This window comes from Mirounga angustirostris, unplaced genomic scaffold, assembly GCF_029215605.1.
Source record: "Mirounga angustirostris isolate CCGP_5_RB_7025 unplaced genomic scaffold, mMirAng1.0.hap1 SCAF_3, whole genome shotgun sequence".
Taxonomy (NCBI): Eukaryota; Metazoa; Chordata; class Mammalia; order Carnivora; family Phocidae; genus Mirounga; species Mirounga angustirostris.
This window is the reverse complement of record NW_026991711.1, coordinates 136852292-136878295: the sequence shown is the minus strand read 5'-3', so window position 1 is coordinate 136878295 and position 26004 is coordinate 136852292. Positions and strand designations below refer to the sequence as shown.

Below are 26004 nucleotides of genomic sequence, written 5' to 3'. Positions count from 1 at the left end.
AAATGTTACGCCAAGTGAAAGAAATCAGACATATAAGGCTACATATTATATAATCCATTTATACAAAATGTCCAGAATAGGTAAGTCCACAGAGACAGAAAGCAGGTGGTGGTTTCCAGAGACTGGGGGGAGAGGAGAATGAGGTGTGTCTGCTAATGAATATGGGGTTTCTCTCAGGAATGAGGAGAATGTTCTGGAATTAGTGATGATGGTTGAACAACCTTGTGAATATGCTAAAAACCACTGCATTTTGCACTTTAAAAGGGTGATTTTTATAGTATGTGAATTTTATTTCAAATACAAAAACGCTGGGACCCCACTATACCTCCCATATTATCAGAATTGAGAATAACACAACCTTTTCTTGTCAACAATTATATTTAATGAAGATACTAGCTGTTATTTACAGAAGATATACATACATACAATTCCTACACATTAAATGTAGCCTAATTGTGAAAACAGGAAAGAATGTATTCCAAAATTACATACTAAATAAAATAAATAAAAAGTAATCATTTGGCACAATATCTATTATATAGCAAATAAATAACTCTATACCGTTGATTGAGTGAACTATTTACAATCTATTTGAAAGTGCAAAACAATTGCTGAAAATTAAGATATTTGTAATAACATTTAAGTCCAGAAAATATGTGTTTTTTTTTTAATCAGTAACAATAATTAGCCAATAGTAAAGGTTTTTAATGCCCAGGAAAATATTTTAATTTTGAAAAATGTTTTGTGCCTATTGTGCTCTTTTGAAATGTTCTTTCTTTTTTTTTTTTTTTATCTTAACGCTGGCAATTTTTAGAACCTTGGAGTTTCTTAGTGGAATTCTTATGTATGTAATCCTGATTTGTAAGTTTAAAAAAGTTACATTGTAAACATAAATATTATTCTATATATCATTCAGAAATTACAGACCAGTCCTCCCTAAATTACATAAATAGCCATAATGTTTTATAGTAATGTGGTGGGGTTTAATTCCTTCAGAGGTAAGACTATGAAGATGCTAGAATACAGCTTATGATTTGGATTTACATGATTCCTCACCACCTTCCAAGAACCCCCTGCTCCAAATCAAGGTGTTGAGATAAAAACTGTGAAACTAGACCACCACGGATGTAGCCAAGTAAACCCTATTTGTAGCATATCTCCCCCTGCCAACTCTCTGAGAAAAACCGTCAGGGGCTTGCTATGTCTCTTGACAATGGTATTTCTTCCAAACTCTTCATGTGGGACTTAATTTATGTTTCAGCAAAGAGGATAGCACAATTGGAAATAAAATAGGATGACTACAAATTGGGGAGTCCTAAGCTAGAGTGTGAAGGCTTTATGCAAGTCAAAGAATTTCTCCTCTTGTCAGGACGCTGGTAAGCTGTGGCCCTGAGATGTCTCAGGGTGCGTTTCTGCTTGTTTTGTAGAATTTTCTAGTGACAAGACAGTCAGTAGTAGCGTAAATGGCATTTTTGAAAAACTGTGGACTGGAGGCAAACCATTGTTCTGGGCACTTTAAATGTCTATGGTCGACGAGGCTCTAATCTGTGTGACATCTGTGATAAAGTTCTCTGGTTGTCAATCACATTTAATTGCCGTACATAACTCCGGACATCCTGATGGTTCTTATTAGCTTGAGCTGCATCAGGATCTGTTGAAGGAGAAAAGAGCAAATTGGCATTGTGTAATATATGCATATAAGATACAGCTTTATTTCCTCCAATTAATCATTACATTTATCATGGATTCCAAGGTTCCATTGCAACCTTTCAACATACCATATTCATTGAAATATGTCCACTTGGATATTCCATCTCCTCTCTCCCACCCTTTTCTTCCCTGGAATCATCTATTTTGATCATTTTCCTTTGTATAGCATGTTGTAAAAAAAAAAAAAAATGGCACCAAATAAAAGTGAAAGCATCACTTGATGGCCCCTGGTTATACATTAAAATTGCTTCCTCTTTCCATCCCACCTGGGTCTCACACTCAGCTCTCTGCCCCCTTTGTTACAGACAAGACTAATGTAGTTTTCGTTAGCTCCTAACAAAAGCGCTTAACACCTGGGCTGAACTGAAACCAGTGAGATTAGCAAGTCTGACTCTCCTCATTACTTGCATCCGGTATACAGCATTCCTTCACTGATGTGTGCTTTTTTAAAAATTTTTTTATTTTTTTAATTAACATATAATGTATTGTTTCAGGGGTACAGGTCTGTGATTCATCAGTCTTGTACAATTCACAGTGCTCACCATAGCACATACCCTCCCCAATGTCCATCACCCAGCCACCCCATCCCTCCCACCCCCCTCCACTCCAGCAAGCCTGCGCACGTGGGCTGAAGTCGTAACTTCCGCTAGACCTTCAATTCCCTGATTCTACTTGTTCTGAAATCCCAGTTACTATTCTATTCTCACCTACTCCCCCAACACATGTGAGCATGGGAGCGATCGGAAGTTAACAGCTTTCTCTAAAACCGGGCTGAAAGAAGCATCAAGTGCCCAGAGCCCTCCGCAGAGATCTACGTGAATGAGGAAGGCCAAATCTGACAGTGGTGAACTGGAAACACAGCTCCCTTTGGAAGTGACTCCTCAACTCCTGCACGCTGTGGCCACATGCCAATCTGCACCCTGAGCTGCCAGATCTTCCTACTTTTCTCGAGAAATGAGAGGTCTGGATTTCTCCCCTGGGAACTCTCTCCGTTTCTTAACATTGTTTCCAAACAAGAGGGGGGAAATGCTCTGGCTGGACCCAGCACCTGTGCGGTGGGCCACGGGCCACCTCTGCCCCCTGGATCACCAGCGTGGGGCTCTCATCGAGCAGGGCACTGGGAGTGGCCAGAGCCGGAGTCTAGACTCTGGGCCGGGGTTCTTCCCCTCCTAACACACCGCCTCCTGCTTAGATCCACGCATCACTCCCAAAGACAGTTGGAATGCCATCTGCATCAGGGGTGGAGGGTAGTGGTGCAGGTCTGAACATAGAAAAACAGAGAGAAGATACAAAGGCCCCTACTCACTCTAAGAAGAAACTCATCAGTATAATGATTACATATAAATAATACCACAGTGTTTAATTCCTCGCTTTTCCCTGGCAGTGTACCCTACATGTACAATATACTGTAATTACATTGTACATATCCCCACAATGTTTACGAATCTATTCCTATAGCTTTATCTATAGACTGTTGACTTCAGCACTGAGCAGCTGTTGTTTACCAGCAGTTACTGATAACTTCAACAAATGCAGTGGGTATTTTATATATAGATATATAATTCCCCATCCCACCCCTGCCGACTTCTCTAGGAGAAGATGTAGGTGAATGTAGGATGTACTTCCCAAGAGGCTGATGGAACAAAACAGAGTCTATGGCAGTTCTTCTGCTCTTAGATCTCATTGAGAACCTTCTCAAGGCTATGAACCCTCTCAGGCACAAAAACTTTGTGTTTAATTTCAGGAATTTTCTGGACGCCCTGAAGGGCCTTGGATTCACCGGGCCTCGTTGTAGACTGACATCACTTCAATATTCTCATATTCACTTTATAACAGCTTGAAGGCCATGTCTTTACATAGACAGTAAATTACAAGATGAAGAGATGTGAGACACCCCAATTCTTCTAGAATCCACACAGCAATAGTTGATGATGTACAAGACTATTCTCACTTTGGAAGGAAGAGGAGGCACAATCATTTGAATAAAAATTTTAAAGGTCTACTTGCTCCCCAAGTAAAGATTATTTTTCCTAGATCCGCCCCCCCAACCCTGTACATTAACAAATGAACATTTAGCAGGTCTGGCATCCTGTGTTAGCAAACCCTCACTTTGGGCCAGGCCTGGGCTAGGAAGGGTAAAGATAGCTCTGATTCGTGAGTTGAGAAACTTTTAGTCTCTTAGCACAAGGTTTACCGGGGGCGGGGCGGGGAGGGATGTTACCGGTAGGCCCAGTCACGTCCATCTCAAATTATCATGTTGGCTTAATAAGCCAAATGACTTCAAGTGACTCATACAATGAATTTAGCGAAGAACTTTATAGGGGCTACCTTCTGACTCCCAGCCCAGCTCGAGGGAGCCAAAGCTCCATCCCCACCCCAAGTCCCAGCCCAGGAGATGGTAGCACTGGTCGAGCACGATGATTTGGTGCGGTGATGCAATTTAATCCCCACCAGTTTAAGACTGCTATTTATTAGTAGTATTAGTTTTATATTAAAGCATTGTATGGTACCCGTTATTGTGCTGTACATTCAGATTTAGGAAGAACATCTTAAATTCACCCGGGGAATACTAGAAATATAATATGAATTCCTGCTATGAGAACTTTTGTAAATGTGTTACACACATGAATGCATTCTTGCAACACCCCAAGAGACAATAAATATTATCTTGCCTGGTTTATAAACGATAGAACTGAGTCATCAGGAATGGATGTGAGTTTCTCAACGTCAAGCAGTGAGTCATAAAGAGAGTTGGTCTGAGGTGGGATTTATTGGCAGTCATGTCTTAGTTGTCTCTAGCCACACTACAAAGAGCACATTTATTCTCTTTAAGTTCATTCATAAAATAATATTCCTATGGTTAGTTTCTAGTTTTACAACTAGAAAATCCTTCAACTCAAGGCCCCTATCCCATGGCAATTCACAGTCCAAACGGTCCCTGACACGATCAGATACTGTCCAGACTTCTAGAGTATCTCTGTAGCCTCATTAAAAAGGACTCAATCACCCAGGCCTAGATTATAGCACACGGTGGCATTTCACTTACTGAAGGCTTGGCTTCTGCAGTATCTCACTGTTCTGGCAGTATTTGCAATCATGCGCTAAAAAGAATAGAGAAAAAAAAGAAAGAGTGAAGTGCAGGTAAGCTTAGCATAGAATCCATAAAGGAAAACAAACCATTATTTATTTCGGTAATACCTGGGACCATGAAAAACAGCCTGTTCCTGAGATACTGACTATCTGGGGGCAACCGGCTGATGTATCACTGGTTTAATGACTTGAGAGGCACAGAGTCACACGAACAAGGCGCTTCTCAGATGAGGAATATCCGTGGCATAATTCTAGTCCAACTGTTTGCTTGTGCCTCTGACATAAACATCAGTCTGTTGTTTCTGAGACTGTATCTTCCCCCTTGGGACTAGTTTTCACCATCCCTTCTGGAGGTCACGGTGAACTTTTGTAACTATCCGGGATTTGGAGAAGGGTTAGCTTGTCAAGTTCCTCCCAGTAAACAGGACTCTGTAATGAGGTATTAAATTCCACTGACTGAATGCAATCAAACTATTCTACCTATACATGTTTGTAAACACTGCATACAGACCCTTCTAAACTTCCAGCGAATGTGTTTTAGTGTTAATCTTAATTATTTTATTTCCTCTCTCCTTCCTTCCTTTTTCTTCCTTTCTGATTGTCACACTAATGTGCACATTTTAGAAAATAGGAAAATGCAGAAAATGTTAAGAGCAAAGTAAAAATCACTTAGACTATCACTTCACAGGGTCACTTTATTAATATTTTGGTACATTTCCTTCTAATGCTTTAAAAATAAATACGTAAAAGCATCTTTTTCAGACAACTGAAGTCATATTTTATACACATCTTTCTATTCTGATAGAAATTTTTTCACTGGCATTGTGACTGTTTTCCACACCACTTGCATTTTAAAACATTTAAAAAATGAGTTGGTATTCAATCTTATGGATGGATCATAATTTATTTAACCTTTGTTAATTTCATCATTAAGTGATCCTCTTAGTTTCTTGGTAATGTTTTGGTTGCCATAAAGACTTATAAGAGAGTTTTTTATACTGTACTCAACTTAGTTTAAGACAAAAGAAGAAAAATAAAAAACAAAAAGACAAAAGAAGAAAGGAGGAAAAAATAGGAAGGACAGAAACATGAGGAAAAACATCAGTGAGACCCACCCACCATTTCTCAGCCAGGATGTACATTTCTTGCTCAGGATATTTTAACAGTAGCTGGGACCCCCAGGCTCTGTGTATTGTCTCAGGACACCTTTGCTGCTCAGACTCTAAAGGGGGTCCTGCAGAGATGGTGGATTAATTCTAACACTAGCAGAAAATTGATAAGGCTCCAGCCAGGAAAAGAGATTTTCTTATCTCTGAGTGCCTATGTAATTCCAGTCCTTGCTTTCTTCTCTCATGGACCCTTGGCTTGCCAAAGTATAGAAAATGACTTCGAGAAAGCTTCTGTAATGTTAAAAAACAAAAATACAAACAAACAAACAAAAAATTCCAGTTTGTTTGGCAGGAAAAGAAATTCATAGAAGAGTCAAAGCTTCACAAATATGTACATGTGAACACCGATAATACCCTGCTGAATACTACTGCTCTGAGGACTCTGAGGACTCTGGAAGCATTACATGACATGTGTCTGTACTGGATAATTTCTCCTACACAAAGAGGCAATCGGAAAAGTTTGAACTTCGTTTTCATAAAGGGTCCTAAAAACCAGCACGTCTGTCGATCAGCATGAGAAATATATTACAAATACCTCCAAGAAAATATAACATACAATGTAAAATTAGCCTCTGCTATATGGAGCCCTGAAATAAACAGGAACCATGATAATTTTCCTACTAATTTACTTTAAGTTGTTTTTTCACTTCTCTAGGCTTTGCATCCAAAGGGCACAAGTATATTCCATGTAGAATTATTGTAATTCTTCAGATATTGAATGGAGTGTAATTACTGAAAACCCCGGGAAATGCCGCCAGTGTGCCCCCTCTGAAGAATAATAAAACAATTAGCAGGGGTCAGAAACCTCTTCCTATGCCATTTTGCAGGGAGTAATTGTTCTGCTTTTTAGTTTTGAAAGCTAAAACATTTCATTCTGACTTTGGTTTTAGACTACACTTTACAGCTATACTCTGAGGCTTCATAATTTTTAGCTCATTATGTGGTTTAAAATGTGAGAACAATTGTTTAAATCAGTAATTTCCAGCTCTGGAGTTCATTCTACCTTTCTAAATCTTTGATTAATTTTAACAATGGTTTTAATTTTGACGTATCCTTTTTAATTGTACTCAAAGGTAACTTCAGTTTAACTTTGAAATCCAAATCTGGCTTTGTGATGAGGCCCATTGTTTTCCTTTGTGAAGTCTGCATGGTCACGCTGTCCCAGCTGCCCCACATAAACCCTGGCAACAGTGCCTGAGCATGCGTGAACCCCACTGGCATGGCCAGGGGATGCATGCTTGCAGAATGCTTTCACACGGCTGAAGAAGGGTTAACTGGATACTGGAACTCCACCCACTTTTGCACCCATTGACATCTGCACCTACAAGGGGGTGGGGGTGGGGTTGCTGAAAGAAGCTTCAGAGGTCCCCTTCTTCAAGTGTCTGCAAGGTGCAAAATGTCTTTTAGAGCCTATCAACAGCAGCTTCCCACTGTCTGGATAGATCCACTGAGAGCTACTCATTCCTGCCAAGGGCAGCCCCTTTCATTTTTACACATCTCTTGACTATTAGAAATTTCTTTATCATTCTGAATCAAAGCCGGTCTCCCTTTGCTTTTCGCCCGCTGATCCTAGTTGTAAGCTCTGGAGGCCCAGCAAACACACTTAGTTCCTTCTTATCTGGACAGTTCTTCAAACACTTGAAGACAAGCACTGTGGACATCTTCCCACCCCCCAAGTCTTTTCTGGTTCCGTCTAAATATTGCCAATTTCTTTAACAATTTTCAGTGTAACAGTTTGACAGTTTAGGGTCTCTTTAGGGCAGTCTCTAGCATGGTGTCCTAGATTAAGCAAATCAGAGTGCAGAAGAATGATTATTTTCCTTCCTTGGTCTAGATGATGCTACACATCTGAGTCCACGATGTAAAAAAAAGTCACGTTGCTGACATCTGTTGAACTACCAGTGAATTAAACCTCTGAGCCTATTTCACTGAGCTGCTGTTTGGATGAAACCTCCCTCTCTGTCGACGTGCAGTTGCTTTCTTGGACCAAAGTGGAGGATTTTGCATTTATCTAGTTAGAGTCTTTCACTCCTTCCATAGACTTAAGCCTTACATATTGTTTTTGACGGCAGACAGCCATTTATCCACTGGTGTTCTCAGTTAAGGTTGGCAGGAACGAAGGTTAAAGAGACACTAGCTTGGTTATCCAACTGCCACAGCAGGGATGAAGCCAAAGATTATACCCTAGGTTTCATGATCCTGCCGGAGCTGGTTGGCCTGCCTTGAGCAGGCCAGGCAGCTTTGCTACGATTCGGGGCCAGTGGGAAAATACTTGATTACTCCAAGGCAGAGCTTCCCATCTTTTTTCCCATCTCAGCAAACCTGAGGTTTATGACATACTCCCTTTAGCAAGTGGCTTATGAGAACAGCAGTTTGTAATCTAGGGGCAAATTGAGGAGAATACACTCCTTTAGAAGGTGCTCTGAACCAGTGTATGTGGACAGCATGAACCCCACTCTCCACACCGGAACTGATTTCCATGGGCCCCTGCCCCTACTGGGAATCACCACCTTAGAGTCCGCTCAGCAGATGGCCTGCAATGGCCCTCACCAAGAAAGCAGTCCACAGTTAGAACCTTGCAAAAGGTTTTAAATCCCACACAGCCACCGTTTTTCCAGATACCCATGCTAGGTCTAGGTCTTCAGAGTTTATTTGCACAAATTAATATGTTCATGCAGTTCTTCATCTACAAGGCTGGGAGATGGGCCCAAATGAAGGCTGATGAATCTCCCTCAGGACATGAACTCATGGAGGGAAGCTCCGGAAGAAAAAAGGAGGTAGCAAGCGAAGGACTCTGTACCTACCCTCATGTGTTTATTTCTTTAGCTGAAACCAGAGCGACTCAGAAGCAAATGTCCTTCTTGGGGCCTGGCTTACAGAATGACCAGTACAAAGAGCCTGTCCACGGGAAGGGGCTGTCTGTACTCCAGCCCGGCACAGGCCTTGAGGCTACGGTCCCAAACACAAATTTCCCTCCAGCTCCGATGTAACTAATTCCCCTTGAACCCAATGAAGGGTCCGAGGGGCTTCTTCTCAGACTGGGCCCTTGGGCCTGGGCCTCCCTGTTTACCCTTCTGTGGCACCCTGCCTGCAGGAGTGGGCTGGCCAACTTACACCTTCACCCCTATCCAGATAAGTCAATAGCCTAGCAGGCCTTTACAGCTGTCTCCAGCTTCTCTGGCCACCTCTGAACTGATTTCTGTCCCCCTGTCCAGGATTTCCCTGAGCTTTCCTCTCCCCGAAGAGGAGCAGACTTTCATGTCTGTTTTTCAAGTTCATACCAGCAGGCCCTGCAGGCAAGGCCATCTTGCCCTGTTACACTTTCCTGACCTCCCTCCCACACGCCGACAGCTGCCAGAACAGCCTCTTTCTTCTGAGGCCATGCTGCCTCCCTGCTCTGAGGCCTTTGAGAAGTTGCTCCTGGACTTCAGGCCTCCTCTAAATGCCTACCCTGAAAAGTTTTTGTTTTTCCTTCTCTTGCCCCTTGAGATCTTTGCCAACCATGTTCTTCATGTTTCCCACATTGCCTCTTCTTATTTCTGCCCCTACTGATTTGATTCTACCCCCATCTGTACGCCTATCAAGTAAAGAATCTCAGTCAATTATTTCTTGCTGAGCATGTGTAAAACCACACTACATCACCTGATTATGTTACTCAGATCCTCATATATTTAGGACAGGCGTTTTTTCCCACAAGATTTAGAAATATATATAGTCCCTCACATACAAAGATTGTGCCCATGATAGCAACCAAGTAGAATTAGGTGCACGGTAAGGACCAGAGATAAGAGACAAAAAGGCCCAGGAGCTCAGCCAGCCTCCACTATATGCATCACTGAGAAAGAACCCTGAGCCCTGTTCCCTGGCTATGGATCTTTAATATCCAAGATGTATGTGACATACAGATACACACATGTAATGCGCATGATGCTCGCGGTATATTGTACATCTCGCAGCCACAGGACATCGTGGCTCAGGTGCCTGTCCAGGCACATGCAGAGTATTACGCATCTCTGCATTCGGGAAAGGACAATGAAGGGCAGACACAGCACCACAGAGAGCAGGGGAGACAGAATAATTTCCAGTCTGGAACAGAAGGCTAAGGGAGTCATCTTGCATAAACTATCAGTAATGCAAAATGCCTGGAACATTCTGCTTAATCAAATTTTCTAATAAAATAGAAAACACTTTGGATTAAATCTTTGTTATACAAAATCCTTTATTTTTAAATAAGATTTTAATTTATTTATTTAAGAGGGGGAGAGCGCAAGAGTAGGGGGAAGGAGAAGCAGAATCCCTGCTGAGCAGGGAGTCTGACACAGGACTCAATCCCAGGGCACTGGAATCATACCTGAGCCAAAGGCAGAGGCTTAACCAACTGCACCACCCAGGCGCCCCTATATAAAATCCTTTAAAAATGCTTCAGAGGAAAAAAAAATGCTTCAGTGTATTGTCCTATCTCACTAGGTCCAATACTGGAATATGACTAGGTTATTCTTTCATTCAACAAATATTTCTTGCATACTTATGATGTGCCAGACACCTTTTTGGGTGCTGGAGAAATATCAGTGAACAAAACAGATAAAATACCTGGTCTAGGACACTTACATTCTAGTGGGGAAGAACAGACAATGAAGAGGCAAGTAAAGGTTGTCCCAGATTATGAAGCCGGCTGTCAGGGCAAGGTTATCTCTCTGAGAATGCTGGGTGTAGAAGATAGAAGAATGTTCAAAGGATAGTCAGGAAAGACCACTCAGGGGGAGCAGACACATGAGCTGAGACCTGAATGACGAGAAAGAGTCAGACAGGTGAAGACTAGCAGGGAGACAGTTTCAGGCAAAGGTAACAGCTAGTGCAAAGGCCCTGAGGCAAGAAAAAAAAAAAGAAAGAAGGTTGGTCTTGCCAACTTGGACTGAGTACAGAGGAGATGAAGTGTGAGGTGAGGCTGGATGGTGCTCAGGGTAACAAGTCTGGATTTGATTATATTATGTTGTTGTATTTAACATGGTTTTGTTTTCCTCCTGATATAGCTGCGTGAAGTTACCTTTTTGCATTTTGCTTTTGGACATCTCTTTTATTATTATTGTGAACTAGTTCTTATATCTTTTTTTGCTTTTAATATTTCATGTGTTTACGCTTTCACCGTCTTAACAGTATATAATCTCCTAAAGGCCAAGGATTATTTATTGGATTTCTTTGTATTTCCTAGCAAAATCCTTTGCCTGAACAGTCAACAGAGATTGCATTGCTTTGAAACCTATCTTTTGGAAAATCTACATTTAGCCCGGTTTGTGAGTTCTATATAAAGAAATAAACTTTCTTCTGCCTTTCTGCCTTCTACGCCTCTGTGCACATGTATATTTTATAGTCAAATAGTTGGCTTAGCTATCCCTTAGTCTGCATTCCTGCATAAGTGATCTGGAAGGTTCTTTACCTATTTGCTAAATCTTTCATTTCTGGAAAACATGTTTTGAGACATCAGGGAAATATGTTTAAAAGTCCTCTTGTAGATTTCTATTGTGCTGGAAAGTTCTGCGAATTGGATCTATCTGAACATTTCAAGTTTTACTTGGAGATTCTTTTTTCCATTACTTGATATAAGCCTAGTGCTTTCTCCATGGATCTTGTAATAATATTATTGGTGATAGAAAACATACCGTTAATTATGTAATGCCATAATTATTGACACAGAAATAAAAGGATTCAAGGCATTTCTCTTTCCTCAATGAATTAGCTTCTGTTAATGTTTCCAGAAGTACAGAAGCTTGCCCCATGCTTCTCATTCCAAATAAAATGACCATCTTAAAATAATGTTCATAAATAAATACACCTAAATATGGGTATGTTTGAAATAGAACCAACCTCCTAATACAGTAGCAACCGTGGCTATCAGCATGCTTTATGCAGCCTGGGATAGTGGCAGCCAGCCAGCATATTATCCTCTAATCCATTGCTAGTCTACCTCCTAAATGTTATAAATATTCATGTATGCCATAGAAAGCTACAAAGGGCTTTATTCAAACATTTTTTTGAATACTCCTTTATGTTTTCCCCAAATGAAAGAATGTCTGCTTTTTTTTTTTCCTTTGCATAAGGATCAGAGTGTGAATTCTCTTTTGTTCATACTCATAAATCCTGAAAACCAATATGCAACAAATTCTCTAATCCTCATTTCATACCTCAAGGCTAAAAAGGTTCAAAATAAAAATACTTAGGGCTGGCACAGTGGTTCGCGGTGTCTGTGCGGTGCTGCCTCCAAGAACAGGCATCTGTGTTTCTGGCTACCCCGGTGACTTCTGTCCCTGGCAGGGGCTGCCTCCGGGGAGACCGCCTCCCAGCCCCACAAAGGCGGCCAGCTCGGCTCACCACCTCGGCCTGGCGATGAATGACTGGGAAATGGCGTGGATGCCAACCTGAAGAGAGCTGTCTCCTTCCCCGAGACCTACGCGGGCAGCAGCAGCCACTGGTGGGAGTTGTAAGTGGCAGTGGTGGTGCTCTGGGGGCGGGGCGTGGGCAGGGGTGGCGCTCTGGGGGCGGGGCGTGGGCAGGGGTGGCGCTCTGGGGGCGGGGCGTGGGCAGGTGTGGCGCTCTGGGGGCGGGGCGTGGGCTCGTTTACGGGGAGAGAAGGTTGGAAAGCTGACAAGTGCCAGGTCGGTCCAAGCCAGGTTTAAAAAGCACAATCAAGTCTTTTTGAAATTCCATGTCATTTTCCAGTAACATCGAACTCACAAAAAGGCAATCGTGAAATTAAACTTTCTCACGGTGTGACTTACCAAATGAAATGAAGTTTACAGTTGCTGGAGGGGAGCGTTAACAGTTCTCTTTCAGCATCCTTTCTCTCTTCTCTTTCATAGTAGTAGAATGCCCTAATTTTTAGTGGGGTATGTGGATACCCCAAATAAGGGCCACATGTCCTAACTTTCCTTTCATGTGACTAAGTTTCTGGCCAGTCAAACGTGAACCAAATGGTGAGTGCCACTCCGGGTCACGTCCTTATAGGGAAGAAGCGTGTCCTCGCCTTCTCCCTCTCCCCTTCCCTTCCCTCCACCTGACATGGCGTGACGGTGGTCTGCCATCGTGAACCGTGTGGATGGAGAAACGGCAAGAGAGGAGAAGCCTGGAACCTCGACCGCTTCGGGAGCCACCACACTCGCTCGGACATTCACATGGCAAAGAAATATACTGAGCTTGGGTAAGCCATTGTTAATTCAGGTTTCTGCTATCACAGCGGAACTGCTATCTCAGCCGTTCAGTTGCTTTTAAGTTAAAGTGTAATCTTTCTGAGAGTGGGGTGTGAGAAGTAGGGTGTGAAGGGTCTCTCCTCACAGTGAGGCGTGTAAGAGCCCACTGCTGTGGGCATGGAGTGGAGAAATGGGGGAGGGGAACTCTCTCAGCAGCCATCAGATACGACTCTTCCTTTGAAGGTTATGGATGCCACACCAAGATCTAAAAGCCCAGAGGAAACAACTTTCATTCTCCTTGACAGATATTTTTGCTATCTTGTTTGTCCTGTTCTGTTCACTTTAATGATCAAAAGTTCTAAAGCTCAGTCAACTCTTTAGGAAACTCTGCCTTCTACGCCTCTGTGCACATGTATATTTTATAGTCAAATAGTTGGCTTAGCTATCCCTTAGTCTGCATTCCTGCATAAGTGATCTGGAAGGTTCTTTACCTATTTGCTAAATCTTTCATTTCTGGAAAACAGGTTTTGAGACATCAGGGAAATATGTTTAATTCTCCATACTAATAAGTGAACAAAGAATGTTTTTTTACTTTGATCAAAAAAGCATTATTAAACTGACAGTATTAGAGATGCTCGTATTCTGCCCCTGGAGGGGAACACTGCTGAGGAAATATTTGCCCTCTAGCACAGGGTGTCTTTGAAGAGTGTGGACTCCTATGCTCTTTCCTAACAAGCTTAAGGCATGGAAACCAATTCCCCAGCAATCGCTGGACTTCTTCACCAGGCCGGGCTTGCATTAAGCTCATTCCCAAAGCTGGATGGTGTGATCCTTACAGATCACTGCAGGATGTTTCTAGCTCTCCTGGAGTTGTGTATACCAGCTGAATTTCAAGAAACAAGTAGAAGAACCATTTTCTGAGAAGAATTCTGTAGCACTACGTATGGCTTAAAGGAATACTTATATACTCTGGATTGATCAACAATCTCCAGACATAGATGGAGCAGGCAGGACCCCCATTTTCTGTTGGGGAAACTGACCCACAGAGAAGTTAAGAGATCGCTACAAAGGAATGAAGCTGAGAACCAAGCCTCATGTTTCCTGAACTCCCAGTCCTGAGCTTTTCCTGCAGATCCATATTCCCCACTGCAAACCATAACCCAGGGCAGATGCTTACCCACACAGAGATAACACTGTAACACCCCAACCATCCAGGCCTCAGCCAGAGGATTTAGATGACAATGGAGCATTCCATGAACTTGCACTGTGTAGCTAAAGATAGGTTTTGGCATGACCTGCTTTATTGCTTCACAGAACATAAGAAAATAAATGGCAAAGTAACTCCTGCCACATCACAGCTTTTTCTTTTTTTTTTAAGAATTTATTTATTTGAGGGCGCCTGGGTGGTTCAGATGGTTAAGTGTCTGCCTTCGGCTCAGGTCATGATCCCAGGGTTCTGGGATCGAGTCCCGCATCGGGCTCCCTGCTCCGCGGGAAGCCTGCTTCTCCCTCTGCCTCTCTCGAATAAACAAATAAATAAAATCTTAAAAAAAAAAAGAATTTATTTATTTGACAGAGAGAGACACAGCGAGAGAGGGAACACAAGCAGGGGGCGCAGGAGAGGGAGAAGCAGGCTTCCCGCTGAGCAGGGAGCCCGATGTGGGGCTCGATCCCAGGACTCTGGGATCGTGACCCGAGCCAAAGGCAGACGCCTAGTGACTGAGCCACCCAGGCGCCCCCACAGCTTTTTCTTGATGAGGGGAGCTGCAAACTACCAAATATATGCCAGTTCCACATCTGTTACTTTTTATTTATTTATTTTTATTTATTTATTTTAAAGATTTTGTTTATTTATTCATGAGAGACAGAGAGAGAGAGAGAGGCAGAGGGAGAAGCAGGCTCCCAAGGAGCAGAGAGCCCGATGCGGGACTCGATCCCAGGACCCTGAGATCATGACCTGAGCCGAAGGCAGACGCTTAACCATCTGAGCCACCCAGGCGCCCCATCTGTTACTTTTTAAAAATTTGTTTTTGGTTATGAAGAGTCCCAAGTTCCTTCTCTGAACTTGGGCAAACTTTATTTATTTATACATTTAGGTGAATACTCCGTAAAAAGGATCTGCAGTGGAGTTGCCTTTTACCTACATGCACTAAAGTCAGGCCCAGCAGATAAACAACTCAAAGGCATCCTGGGGAAGTCTAGCTCTAGGAACCTTACAACAAAACAACAACATGGAAGTCACTCTGGAACATTCGTGCATTTTAGCAACAGGCAGCCCAGGACCAAGCACACAGCATAAAAGCTAGCAGCTGCTGTGAGCTGAGGCACAAATACCACTCACTTTTACAAAAGAGAACTGACAGACTAAAATAGGTAGCCAATTTGAACCAAATCTTTCAAAACTCCTTTATGCGTAACTACCTTTTTAACGTGGCGCCATATATGAAAAGTATTTCCTTTATCAGTACAAATGCAGATTTTATTTTAAAGAAAACAACATTGTGGTTAAGGTTATAATATCGTACGTACCATTTTTTCGAAGTTTACTAGATTGTCAATGAACGTCTTGTTCCCCTCATGAGTAAATGTCATATCTGCACAGAAATAAAAGTCACATTCTAATTACTAACAGAAATATGTCATACCAAGAAACCACAATAGCACCATTAGATTATGCTGGAGGATTTGCATAACACTGCAGGTGAAAAAAGCTGATAATAGTTCCTTTTATATTGGGTGTTTAACTTTTGAAAGCATTTTACCTGAGATTAGTAAAATTTCCAAACTAACCCTCTGTTTCACCATCAAGTCTTCCAATTCATAGATCCTTGCTCCTCTGATAAATCTTCCCAACCCTTTCCAAAAAGTCAAGGGGGAGAGGAGGTGATGAAGAAGGGGGAAGGAGGGGACCATTTTTTCCAAAGAGCTCAGCCTGATTAGGCTCTTGTTCATTTTCTTCCCCACACATTCCTTCCTGGCTTGACCTGTGCGTTTCCTTAGAATTACCTTTAATGAGCAAAGGCATGAAGGGGATGAGAGGAGGCTCCAGCTTAGCTACTGTCAGCCTGTAGGCTCTGTGGTTTCTAGAAGGATCCTTTAGAGAAACAGAGAGATGCTGGTTAATGATTAACGACACACATCCCACCCCCTCTACTTCCTAACCCACCTAGACTTGTTACCCCCCAGATAGTTTTCAACGAACTGTAGCTATAAGAGAAAGGTAGTTAAATTGATTTTTGTTTTAAAACAACTTCCCGTCTGACATGAAAATTATTTGCTTTTTGTTTCCTTTTTTTGCTTGAGAGGGAGATCTGCCTGCAGGGATTGAGGGGAGAGATTCCCTTTGCAAGCAAACACGTGTAAAACCGCCCCCCTCCACAAGATCCCCCCCGCGAAGCACCACCTCCTTCCTGGGAACACGCCCCCCCGAAGCACCGCCTCTTTCCTGGGAGTTCCGACTCCGCCTGCTCCTCTCCGCCTTGCCCCGCCAGCCCCCTGTGCCCTCTCTGAAACCATCCCATCATTCCTACCAGCTCCCACTCACTTCTGTCTGTGAATACCTCCCAGCCAATGGGGAACAGTAATTTTGGCAAGGCAAGGAAAATACAGCTTCCAACCCAGAGCCCACCTGTACTAGGCGGAAAGGATCCTATTACACTGCTTTTCTTAGTTACACAAATTGACCTTATGTGGGACATAAGTCCTCTTTAAGTTAGCTCCTGAGGGTGCCGTTCATTAGTCAGACATGCTTGTTTTAGCAGCACTAAAACGGGATCATAAACTTCTTAAAGTCATACAAGGACAGGTAAAATTTCTGAAATGAGAACTTCAATTCAGCTAATCAGAAATTAGATTAATGCAGACAGTGAACAGAATAAAGGAGTCACTGTCACTTACCATTAAACTTTCAAACTCCGCATAGAACTTCTTGAACTTGCTTGGCAGTTTCTGTTAATGAAACGAAAATGCCACACTCACATGTCAGATTCGATACCTAGATATGTATCATGTGTTACCATTACTAGGGGAAATGTATTTCTTCGGCTCTTAATCAAACATCTCTAAAAAAGGCCAGGCTGTAATCTGTCTTAGCATTTGAGCATCATCTGGAATATAAAGAACTTACCTTTTAAAACTCTTAACTTTGTTGAAACAAAAGTTAACTACAGATGCTTTGGTCTTACTGTTTTTATAATGTTTTCTAATTATTCATACAGAGGACTGCATTCTCAGACCACAAGTGGTTTGGAATTACCTCCTCCCACACCTTTTAAACTCTCTGATTCCCACAATTAGGACTTCAGACCAGAGAATAGTAGGATTACAAGTTTTAGAAACTACCTATTCAATCCTCCTTTAACCTTACAATGTAAACTGCACAAGAATAGAAATTTTTATCAGTTGTGTTTCTTTATCCCCAGTGCCTGGACGAGTGTCAGGTACGTAGTCACTGCTCCATAAATATTTATTTGAATAGATTAAACCTGTGTTTTATAGATGGAAGAAATTAGGTCTCACAGTTTGTGACTTGCCCCAAGTCGCACAGCTGATGACGGTCGAGCCTCTGGAATTCGCATCACCTGCCTCCTTTCTACCCCTCTCTCACATGCTCTATGCTTTTCCACACAAGCATCTCCCCACGTTATTTCTCCACCCTGCTGTCATAGGAACACAGACGGTTCTACCGCTGTGGTTCCTGATTCAGCGCTGCTGGCTGTACCCACATACCAACGCCAGTCGGCCATTATCAAGCCACCTTTCAATCTATTGGTTCTCTCTTTGCTTAGGTCCTGAGATCTTAGAAATCCTGAACTGTTCTCTTCTGATAGGCCACACCAAGGCAGAGCGGCGTGATGCGTCTCTGCTCCCGAGACTGTGGAAGCTTTGAGCGAGTCCTAGGCCTCAGAGATTCCCAGCTCAGCTCTGCTTCCCGCACGTAAGTCTACTGGCAACAACGGATTCACCAATTAGGTCTCTGTACTCACAGAAGAGCGCCTCTCTCTTCCTTCTCTCTCATGTCTGAATTAGTTTGTCATATTCCCATTTAAAATCTGTAAAAAATCTGATTTTGTTTCTAGGACTAGTCTCCCGCATGTCCTCCAAGCTCATTTTCCTAGTACTGCTTTTCAAGTTAGGTTTCGGGGAAAGATGATATCCTTGCTCAGAGGCAAAGTCCAAAGGGATGAGAGCCGGGATGGGCATCCAGGGATGCAAGGATCTCAGTCCACACGTAGTATCCAAATCACCTCATTAGACGATAACTTGCCATGGACATAGACCACTTTAAAAATTACAAGTGAATTACATTTTTGGTTAGATCTGTCACTCTACCTCTCTTTCTTTACTTAGCTGGCTTTTGGGTCAAAGGCAGGACGGCATACAGTAATCCAAATTTTTGTGGGTCTTAATACTATAATCTATGTAACACAGTGCTTCCAGAGAGATGGTTCTCAACTGGGGTTAATTTTGCAACCCTGACCCCACATCCACCAGGGGACATTTGGTGATGTCTGCAGACATTTTTTATTGTCACAACTGCGGTGGAGCAGAGAGGTGCTACTGATAGATAGTAGGTGGAGGCCAGGGAGGCTGCTAAGCTACACGGGACAGCCCCATAATGAAGAATTATCCTGCCCGCAGTGTTAACGCTGCCAAGGCCAAGAAACCGCTCCAGGATTTTACTCCCACTTGCTTGATGTCAGATTGGTCTTTCATTCCCAGGCTGAACCATTGCCTTTGCCATGCGGTTTAACTTTCCCCCCGTTTTGTTCACTGACAGTTTCACGTGTGTTCTGTAGTTCCGGGAGGTCGGGCAGCATTTCTCACCCTGTTCACGTCCGGGCCCTCCTGCTCTCCGCCCGAGCCGTTGGGTAGCCCGGGAGGTTCTCCGCAAGTACAGGTTGAGAAACCCAAATCAAAAATGCTTACGAATGAAAGCGCTTCCTACAGGATGATATAATTACATTTCACCTTAAAGAATAGAGACTTATAAATGAGGAGAGGTTCATCTTCTCTTTCAGCAACATGCAAGGATGAGAACAGTAGCTCGCAGACTGATGTGCTTCTTCACAGTCCCCGTGAAAATGAACGACTGGTCAGTTAACTCTCTCCTTCTGCGGACTGCACCCTCCTGCCCCCTAAGCAGCCTCCAATTTTTCTCTTTAGACCAAGAAAGGAGACTCTGATAGTGCCCCCCTCATGCTAAGGCCTTATACCTTCTTTGATCTTCCCCACCAAATCATTTGGACTCTGGGGGGGCATTAGAAGCTGGAAAAAGGCTGGGGAAGGCAGACTCTCTGCGAGGGAACCCTAGGTTTCCAGAGATCCCAGGAGCCTTGGCCTACAAGACAGGGGAGCCTGCTCTATGGCTTCCTTGCTTCGATCTCGTGGCAGCCCTAACTCCGTCTGTTTACCAGCTGGAAGGTGATACAGCGGCGTGGCCCGCAGGCCTCACCAATTCCCTCATTCCTATATTCAGGGGATGAGCTGCTGTGTGCTGCACCTGCCTGGAATTTTAAGAGAAACCCAAGACAGAAGAACTTGTGAGGACCTGTCCTATAAACAATGGAAATATTTAGGAGGGACAGAGAAAGGAAACAGTTTCAAGAGGGAAGCGGGGAAGGAAATGTTTTAAGGAAAATATTTAGAGATGCAAACATCTGCCTTTGGTGCCTTTTTAAAGCACTCTTGCAAATTAAGTCTCTGTTATCTACTCCTTGACCTCTTTTTGTGTCCCACTTACACATACTTTTTTATTTTTAGTAAGAGTCTATTTTTGTGTGTATGTTCCATGAGAGATTAGTATTTCTTCAACTATATACCACATGTAAGGGGTCGGGCACATTTTGAGTACTTAGCTGATGAAAAATGAAGATGTTTAGCACAAATAACCAACTGTCAACAAACCACTAATGATACTTGCTCCAGAAATCCACAACACACCTGCATTACTTTTGCCCCAACCTGAATATTAGCCAACTCTTGTTCCTCCATACACAGAGAGGTCGGCCAGGTGGTTAAGAGATACTTAGTACTCAGCTGGGCCAAACAGTTGGCCTTCTGGCTAATTTTCCCTGGAGCAAAATGACTACTTGGATAAAAATGGATCTTCTGTCCTCTCTTAATTACAGATAAGGCAATAAGCAGACATTCCAGAAAACACCAGAATCCATGAGCAAAACCTTTGAAATCATCCAACCAATGTTGTCGATTCATGTTTTACCTAGGAACTAGATGTATTATTATTATTTACCTTGAATAGACCAAGCTGAGACCCCCCACAAGCTCCCCCCACCCATGAAAGGACAATATCTTTTTAAATTCACACTCTCAGGCAACTGGAAAAAGAAGACAGGTCACTTCCCTCAAAGTGTCCCACCTTTTCCATTGTTATACCAGTGTGAGTGATATTTCTATTAAAAAAGCTCACTGGTGAGCCTGTGTTTTTATTCTTAAGGCAAAAGTCACAGCTGGATCTCAGCTGAAGCTTACCTCCCATGTGAGCGCCAAGCGGCTCACAGCAACATTACTTAGTCCCATGACGATGGCAAAAAAGGAATTCAGATTTTTGTACTCCTTACAGCTGAAACACAAGAAGCACATGGCTGAGTAAAATGCCACTTTTGAGTGCGATTAAAAAAAAAAATTAGAGTTCTATTTTCTGATAGTCATTAATATTCGTCAGGACTCGTTACGAGAACAGGCAATGATAGATTTAATGCACTGTGTAAGTTCCACTTGGGTGACCACGTTCAGCCATCTGACTTCCCACGGTAATTTTAGAAAGGTGATGGTTCCGGCTATCTAGGTTCAGGTTTTGAGAAGGAATTTAAAGACCCCTACCCTAGGGATTGTTAGGATGATCTCAGAGCTTCCTAAAAGCCTTGTTGAACCTGGAAGGAAACAGCTCATGGGATAAGAGAGGGAAGCAAAATGTCGTTAAAGACTTTTGGACATTGAGCCAGAGGCTGGGCACCTCCTCTGTCAGACTGAGAGGGAACGAGGAAGTCCGACTGCTGCAGCCACCGAAACGTCTGCCTGCCATGAGAATGCTTCTGATTTGTTGAGAAATACCAACTTACAAGTCATGATCCCTATGAAGCTGACAAAGAACCTAAACAATTGACCAAAAAGTAACCTTATTGTCTCTGTGTTTTACTGATGTCGATGAGGCTGATCACTTTGAATGTGTACTAAGGCAACTATTAGCCTTCATGAATATATATTTGGGAATAAGAATGTTATGGAAGAAGATCAAAGATTCTTATTAGAATGGCAATATTTAGCCCAGGTACTTGATTTAACTTAAAAAAAAAAAAAAAGAAAGAAAAAAGAAGGGAATCCCCAACTTCTTCATACCTGTTCCTCGAAAAGGGAAAGAATTAATTTTGCAAAAAGTGCAAATCCTTTACCCCAAATCAATATGGTTATCTAAGTCAACTGCATCAGAATTAAATCCTGTTTGGATGAACAGTTTTGCGAAAGGCTAATGAAATTGTTGTTTTTGCTGCCCGTGTCTTCTTTGCAGAGGAAACAATGAGTGATTCTTAAATGGTCTGTGTGGAAAGAGGAATATCGATTTCAGAGAAGCTTTCAGGTGTCTTATCCCACTGGTGCTAAAGCAAGCAAGGCCTTTGCTGTGCTGGGGGCAGTGGCTCTCAGGTCAGGGGATGAAAGCAGTTTCAGAGACCTCCTGGGGCTGAAGGCAAGGAGTATGATCATGTACGCGTGTTTGCCTTTGTCCTGTCCGTGTGCTCTTGGAAGGACATGCAGGAATACAGACCTGCCTTTCTGGTCACTGCTCTGGTCACTGTTACCAACTAACTTCATCACCCTCGGTAAGTCACGAGCTATCCCCATGCCTCAGTCTTCTCATCTTCAAAAGGAGATAATAGCACTCGAACCCCCAATTTCTTTAAGCTCTGGGCAGGTCGGAGAGCTTACATGGAACTTGCTGAAGTTCTCTAAAAACACTGGGTGTAGATCTCGTTCTTGTAGACCTTGGTCTAGGAGAGTCTACAGCCTTCTCCAGCAGGGCCATGCAAACAGCTCCACTGCAGGACAGCACCAGCTTTGTAAAGGTTAAATAACACAAGCCAATTTATACCAAAGGCCAAAGCCACCTACTCATTCCCGTAATCAGAAGGAAGAAAGATAAAAAGGCAAAAACATTAAAAAAAAAATTCCCGAGTTTTTGAAAGGCTCTCTTTCAAAACTCTTTCAGTTGCCACTGTCAAATAACAGGATTAGGCCCCCAAAGGTTTGCTGATCTCCCACACTGGTGTGCAGATTGCCATTCTCTTCTTGTTGCGTTTAGCACTGCTGGGCTAAGGTGAAGAGAGAATGTGCTTTTTATAGCAGGAAAGCACATATCGTCACAGTTTCCATAATCCTCTCCTTCCAAATATGCGAAGGCACCTGTCCCTTGAACAAGGCTGTTCAGTCTCCTAGAAAAAGTGGCTATCCTTTGAACCAGAAATTCATAAGCAACATTTTACCAAATCTTTTTTCAAAAAGGCAGCTTTTCTAAATTAAGAGATACCAGCCTTTGAATCTGAGGATTTGGATATCCTGTTGAACCCTCCAATTTTTGGCAAAATAATTCGAAGCATTTGGCAAGCTGATACATATGAAATGTCAAGCAGCATTTACTTCTTTGTTTAGCTCTGGAAATCAAGACTCTGTATAGGATCTAAACTATTTGGCCCAAGAAAATTGCTAGCTGGGGTCACTTGTGCTCCCCACCTTCCTATGTGAGAGCTCCCTGCATTTAGAAAGAAGTCTCCCAGCCATGGGCCACATTTAGCATTTTATTTTTAGCCTTGTGTTGATACCAAAAACATGGAAGTAAACAGGAGGTTGTCAGGCATATCTAAATAGCAGGAGAAGATTAAATTCACGTCAGGGAGAAATCTAACTGGCCCCGGCAGTAAATAAATTGTTTCCCATGAAGTGCTACTAAATAGAATATTTATAAGTTGCTTGCTTTTTCTGATGTCGATGGAGATGATTTTCATGTCCCAGGTTAGCTCGCCTTTATTTATGCATTTTACTGATTTCATTCTGGCTGAGTTGGATGTGCCGATGTACATGCATGTTTCCACTGCCCTCTACTGGCCTGAAGGTGTCATGTGGGACATTGACTTGAAGGGCCTTCTCAACACAACTTTTCTACAACAGAACTTTGTTTGCTGAAGGACTCTTTAAGCTGGGGGAGGCACAAAGCCAGGGCAGTTCAGAGGAAACGAGGTCACGATTTTGACTCTGGCATCCATGCTGTAAGATGTTAATTTATTATATACTGATGTCCAGTATTACAAAAGCCAGATGAAATTAATCTTTTATAAGAGTTCAGTTATTCTTAAGCCCCTGTCATTGTTACTTGTGTATAAGGAGATCCTGTATCTTGCTTTTTATTTATTTATTTTTTAAGATGTAGCCTAATGGAGTAAAATGAAAATGCAGCTCAAAGATTTTTCTCTTCCTAAGCTAATGATACTTACTGGGCTGCTATCTTAATAAATTTTTTTAAGAGCTGAACGCGCTTGCTGGGCTGGGAACAAAGGCAAATCTCAGTGACGACCCAAAACTGAATTTCATTAAATCTCCTCAGGAACAAATCCAAGTTTGCTGTGGTCTTTTTAAAATTATGCCTTCCAAATGTGTGATAGATTAGCTCCAGCTAGAAAAGAAAAGAAAACAATTTTATTTCTTTGTTTCTCAATCAAAACACCAGCGAGGCTTCTCTATTTGTCAAGACAAGTTGACATCAGTCAGCAAATGTGAATCCAATCACTAGCCAGGATTCAAGCTGTACTACAGAGCGAGGGGGCTTCAGTGGGGCTTCTTAAATAGAGAATTATCAACGAGATACTATTGGTTTAACATACTGAGGAAGACTACTATAAATCATTACAATTTTTCTTTAAGACCCAAAGACTTTGTAACAGGCCTTATTAATAAGCTCAGTATTTGCACAAATGATGAAGTAGTCTCCATCATGCAGCACACATCAACATCTGCAGCTGAGCCACCTGGCAGGCTTCATCCAGAGTTGCAACGGTACCTGCTCACGCTCTCCACCGAGCACCTTACCTCGTGCACACAGTTGAAGAGTTCCCAATCATAGATTGTCATCTGGTACGCTAAATCTTTGGAGCTCATCAGTTCAAAGGTTCCCACTGTTCCGACAGTTGGGCCTTCCTGCTCTGGCAAGGGAGTCTATGAATAATAATGCAAAACTATATCAGAATCTCAGAACAGATAAGTACTTCATGCTGAATGCTTGAAGGAGTTTCTGAGGGTAAAGGATTCTGGAGACGCTTTCGGGAATATCTCGAAACTTTGGTTTTATCCAGAGGAGAAAGACACCTTTGCTCTTAATGCTCACTTGCTTCAGCACCGTCCTTAGCACCATCATCATCACTATCATCAATTTCACTGACTGAGAAACGTGGACCATGGCAAATAAGACTTGGTGAGGAGTGACCTATGGAGGTCCCCTTGCGCTTGGGCCCGGGAGATCCCTGGAAACAGTTCCTTTTCTCTGGTAAAGGTGTAAGAAGTCTTTGGAGAGGTTTTCCTCCTATTTTCCACTGCAGCTGTTCCGGAGCAGGTCCTGGGATGGCAGTTTTGGACATTTAACCACAGCACCGCTTACTGTTGCGGGGGCTGGTGATTGTGGTGACGTTGCTGCTTATCCAGCTCGCGTAACACACGGCCTGAGCTTACTGGCTCACCAAGGGCTCTGGGTGCTGACATTACACGTACTGGCCCATCCCTCCTCTCGGAGAGATGCTGGGCTGCAAATCATAGCCACATGGTCGCGGTGTTCTGGGCTAGGGCTGCAGGAAACCAAACTCTGCTACTTTCCGGAAGGCTCTCTTTCAAAACTTTCTACCTGACTCACTGGTCTCATTTGGCTTCCCTTAGTAAAACGAATGATTTGTATACTTTGGAAACTTATGTATACTATATGAACATTTATGGATCTGTAATATATGTCCAAAGTTACAAAAGGCCCATGGATTGAAAGAGGATTTCTCTAAAGTCATGCTAGCCACATTGGGATATTCGATATTTATGTTGGAAATGCTAATATTGTGCAAGTTCTATCATCATCATCATCATCATCATCGTCATCATCATTACATTCCATAAACACTCACTGCATTCTGGGCACTAAAGAAATGACACATTCAGTGGGATGCCTGGGTGGCTCAGTCATTAAGCATCTGCCTTCAGCTCAGGTCATGATCTCAGGGGCCTGGGATTGAGCCCCACATGGGGCTCCCTGCTCAGTGGGGAGTCTGCTTCTCCCTCTCCCTCTGCCTCCTCCCCCCCTGCTCATGCTCTGTCTCTGTCTCTGTAAAATAAATAAATAAAGTCTTAAAAAAAAAAAAGAAATGACACATTCAGGATGTAAGTGATCCCTACAAATTTACAGTCTAAGGGAGGGTTAGCCCTGACCAGAGAGTCCCTCTCGACACTCAATCAACAGTCAGCTGCTGGCATTCATGTGTGGGTATGAAGGACAGACAGAAGCATCAACACACACCTGATGCCCGGATACACGGATAAACGCGTGGGAGAACAGGAATGGGCTTTTTGAGAGTTAGTGGGTATTTCAAATGAATGCGTAGCCTGAAGACGTTCTTGGAGAAAGAAGCCAGGCTATAAAAGATTAAAGAGACAAACTTGGGTGGGTTAGAACAGCAAGGTCTCCTCTGAGCACCCAGACTGGTCTGTTGAAGGGTGGCTAGAGACACAGGAAGGCTAGAAAGCTGTCAGGAGACCTGTTTGTTGGAAACAGAGGGCCTCGGGAACCAAACAGACAGCTCGAACACCTTTAGAAA

The 26004-nt window shown here is 42.8% G+C and overlaps 1 protein-coding gene across 9 annotated transcripts in view; it reads right to left on the bottom strand.

Annotated features, from left to right (window-relative positions):
• Window positions 1–359: 359 nt before the first annotated feature.
• RAPGEF4 (Rap guanine nucleotide exchange factor 4) overlaps window positions 360–26004 on the bottom strand; it is a 289375-nt gene continuing 263730 nt past the window's right edge. For 7 of the 9 annotated variants that reach the window (XM_045868610.3, XM_045868606.3, XM_045868607.3 and 4 more), the window contains 8 exons: window positions 24245–24370; window positions 23653–23831; window positions 20642–20732; window positions 17048–17098; window positions 16157–16244; window positions 15680–15744; window positions 4757–4811; window positions 360–1651 (listed from right to left, as the gene is read on the bottom strand). In XM_045868610.3, coding sequence (XP_045724566.1) covers window positions 1524–1651; window positions 4757–4811; window positions 15680–15744; window positions 16157–16244; window positions 17048–17098; window positions 20642–20732; window positions 23653–23831; window positions 24245–24370 — 783 coding nt within the window. In that variant the 3' untranslated portion in view covers window positions 360–1523. Of the gene's footprint in view, window positions 1652–2330; window positions 4515–4756; window positions 4812–15679; window positions 15745–16156; window positions 16245–17047; window positions 17099–20641; window positions 20733–23652; window positions 23832–24244; window positions 24371–26004 lie in introns of those variants that run through there. The other 2 variants (XM_045868608.3, XM_045868609.3) reach the window with 2 other exon arrangements.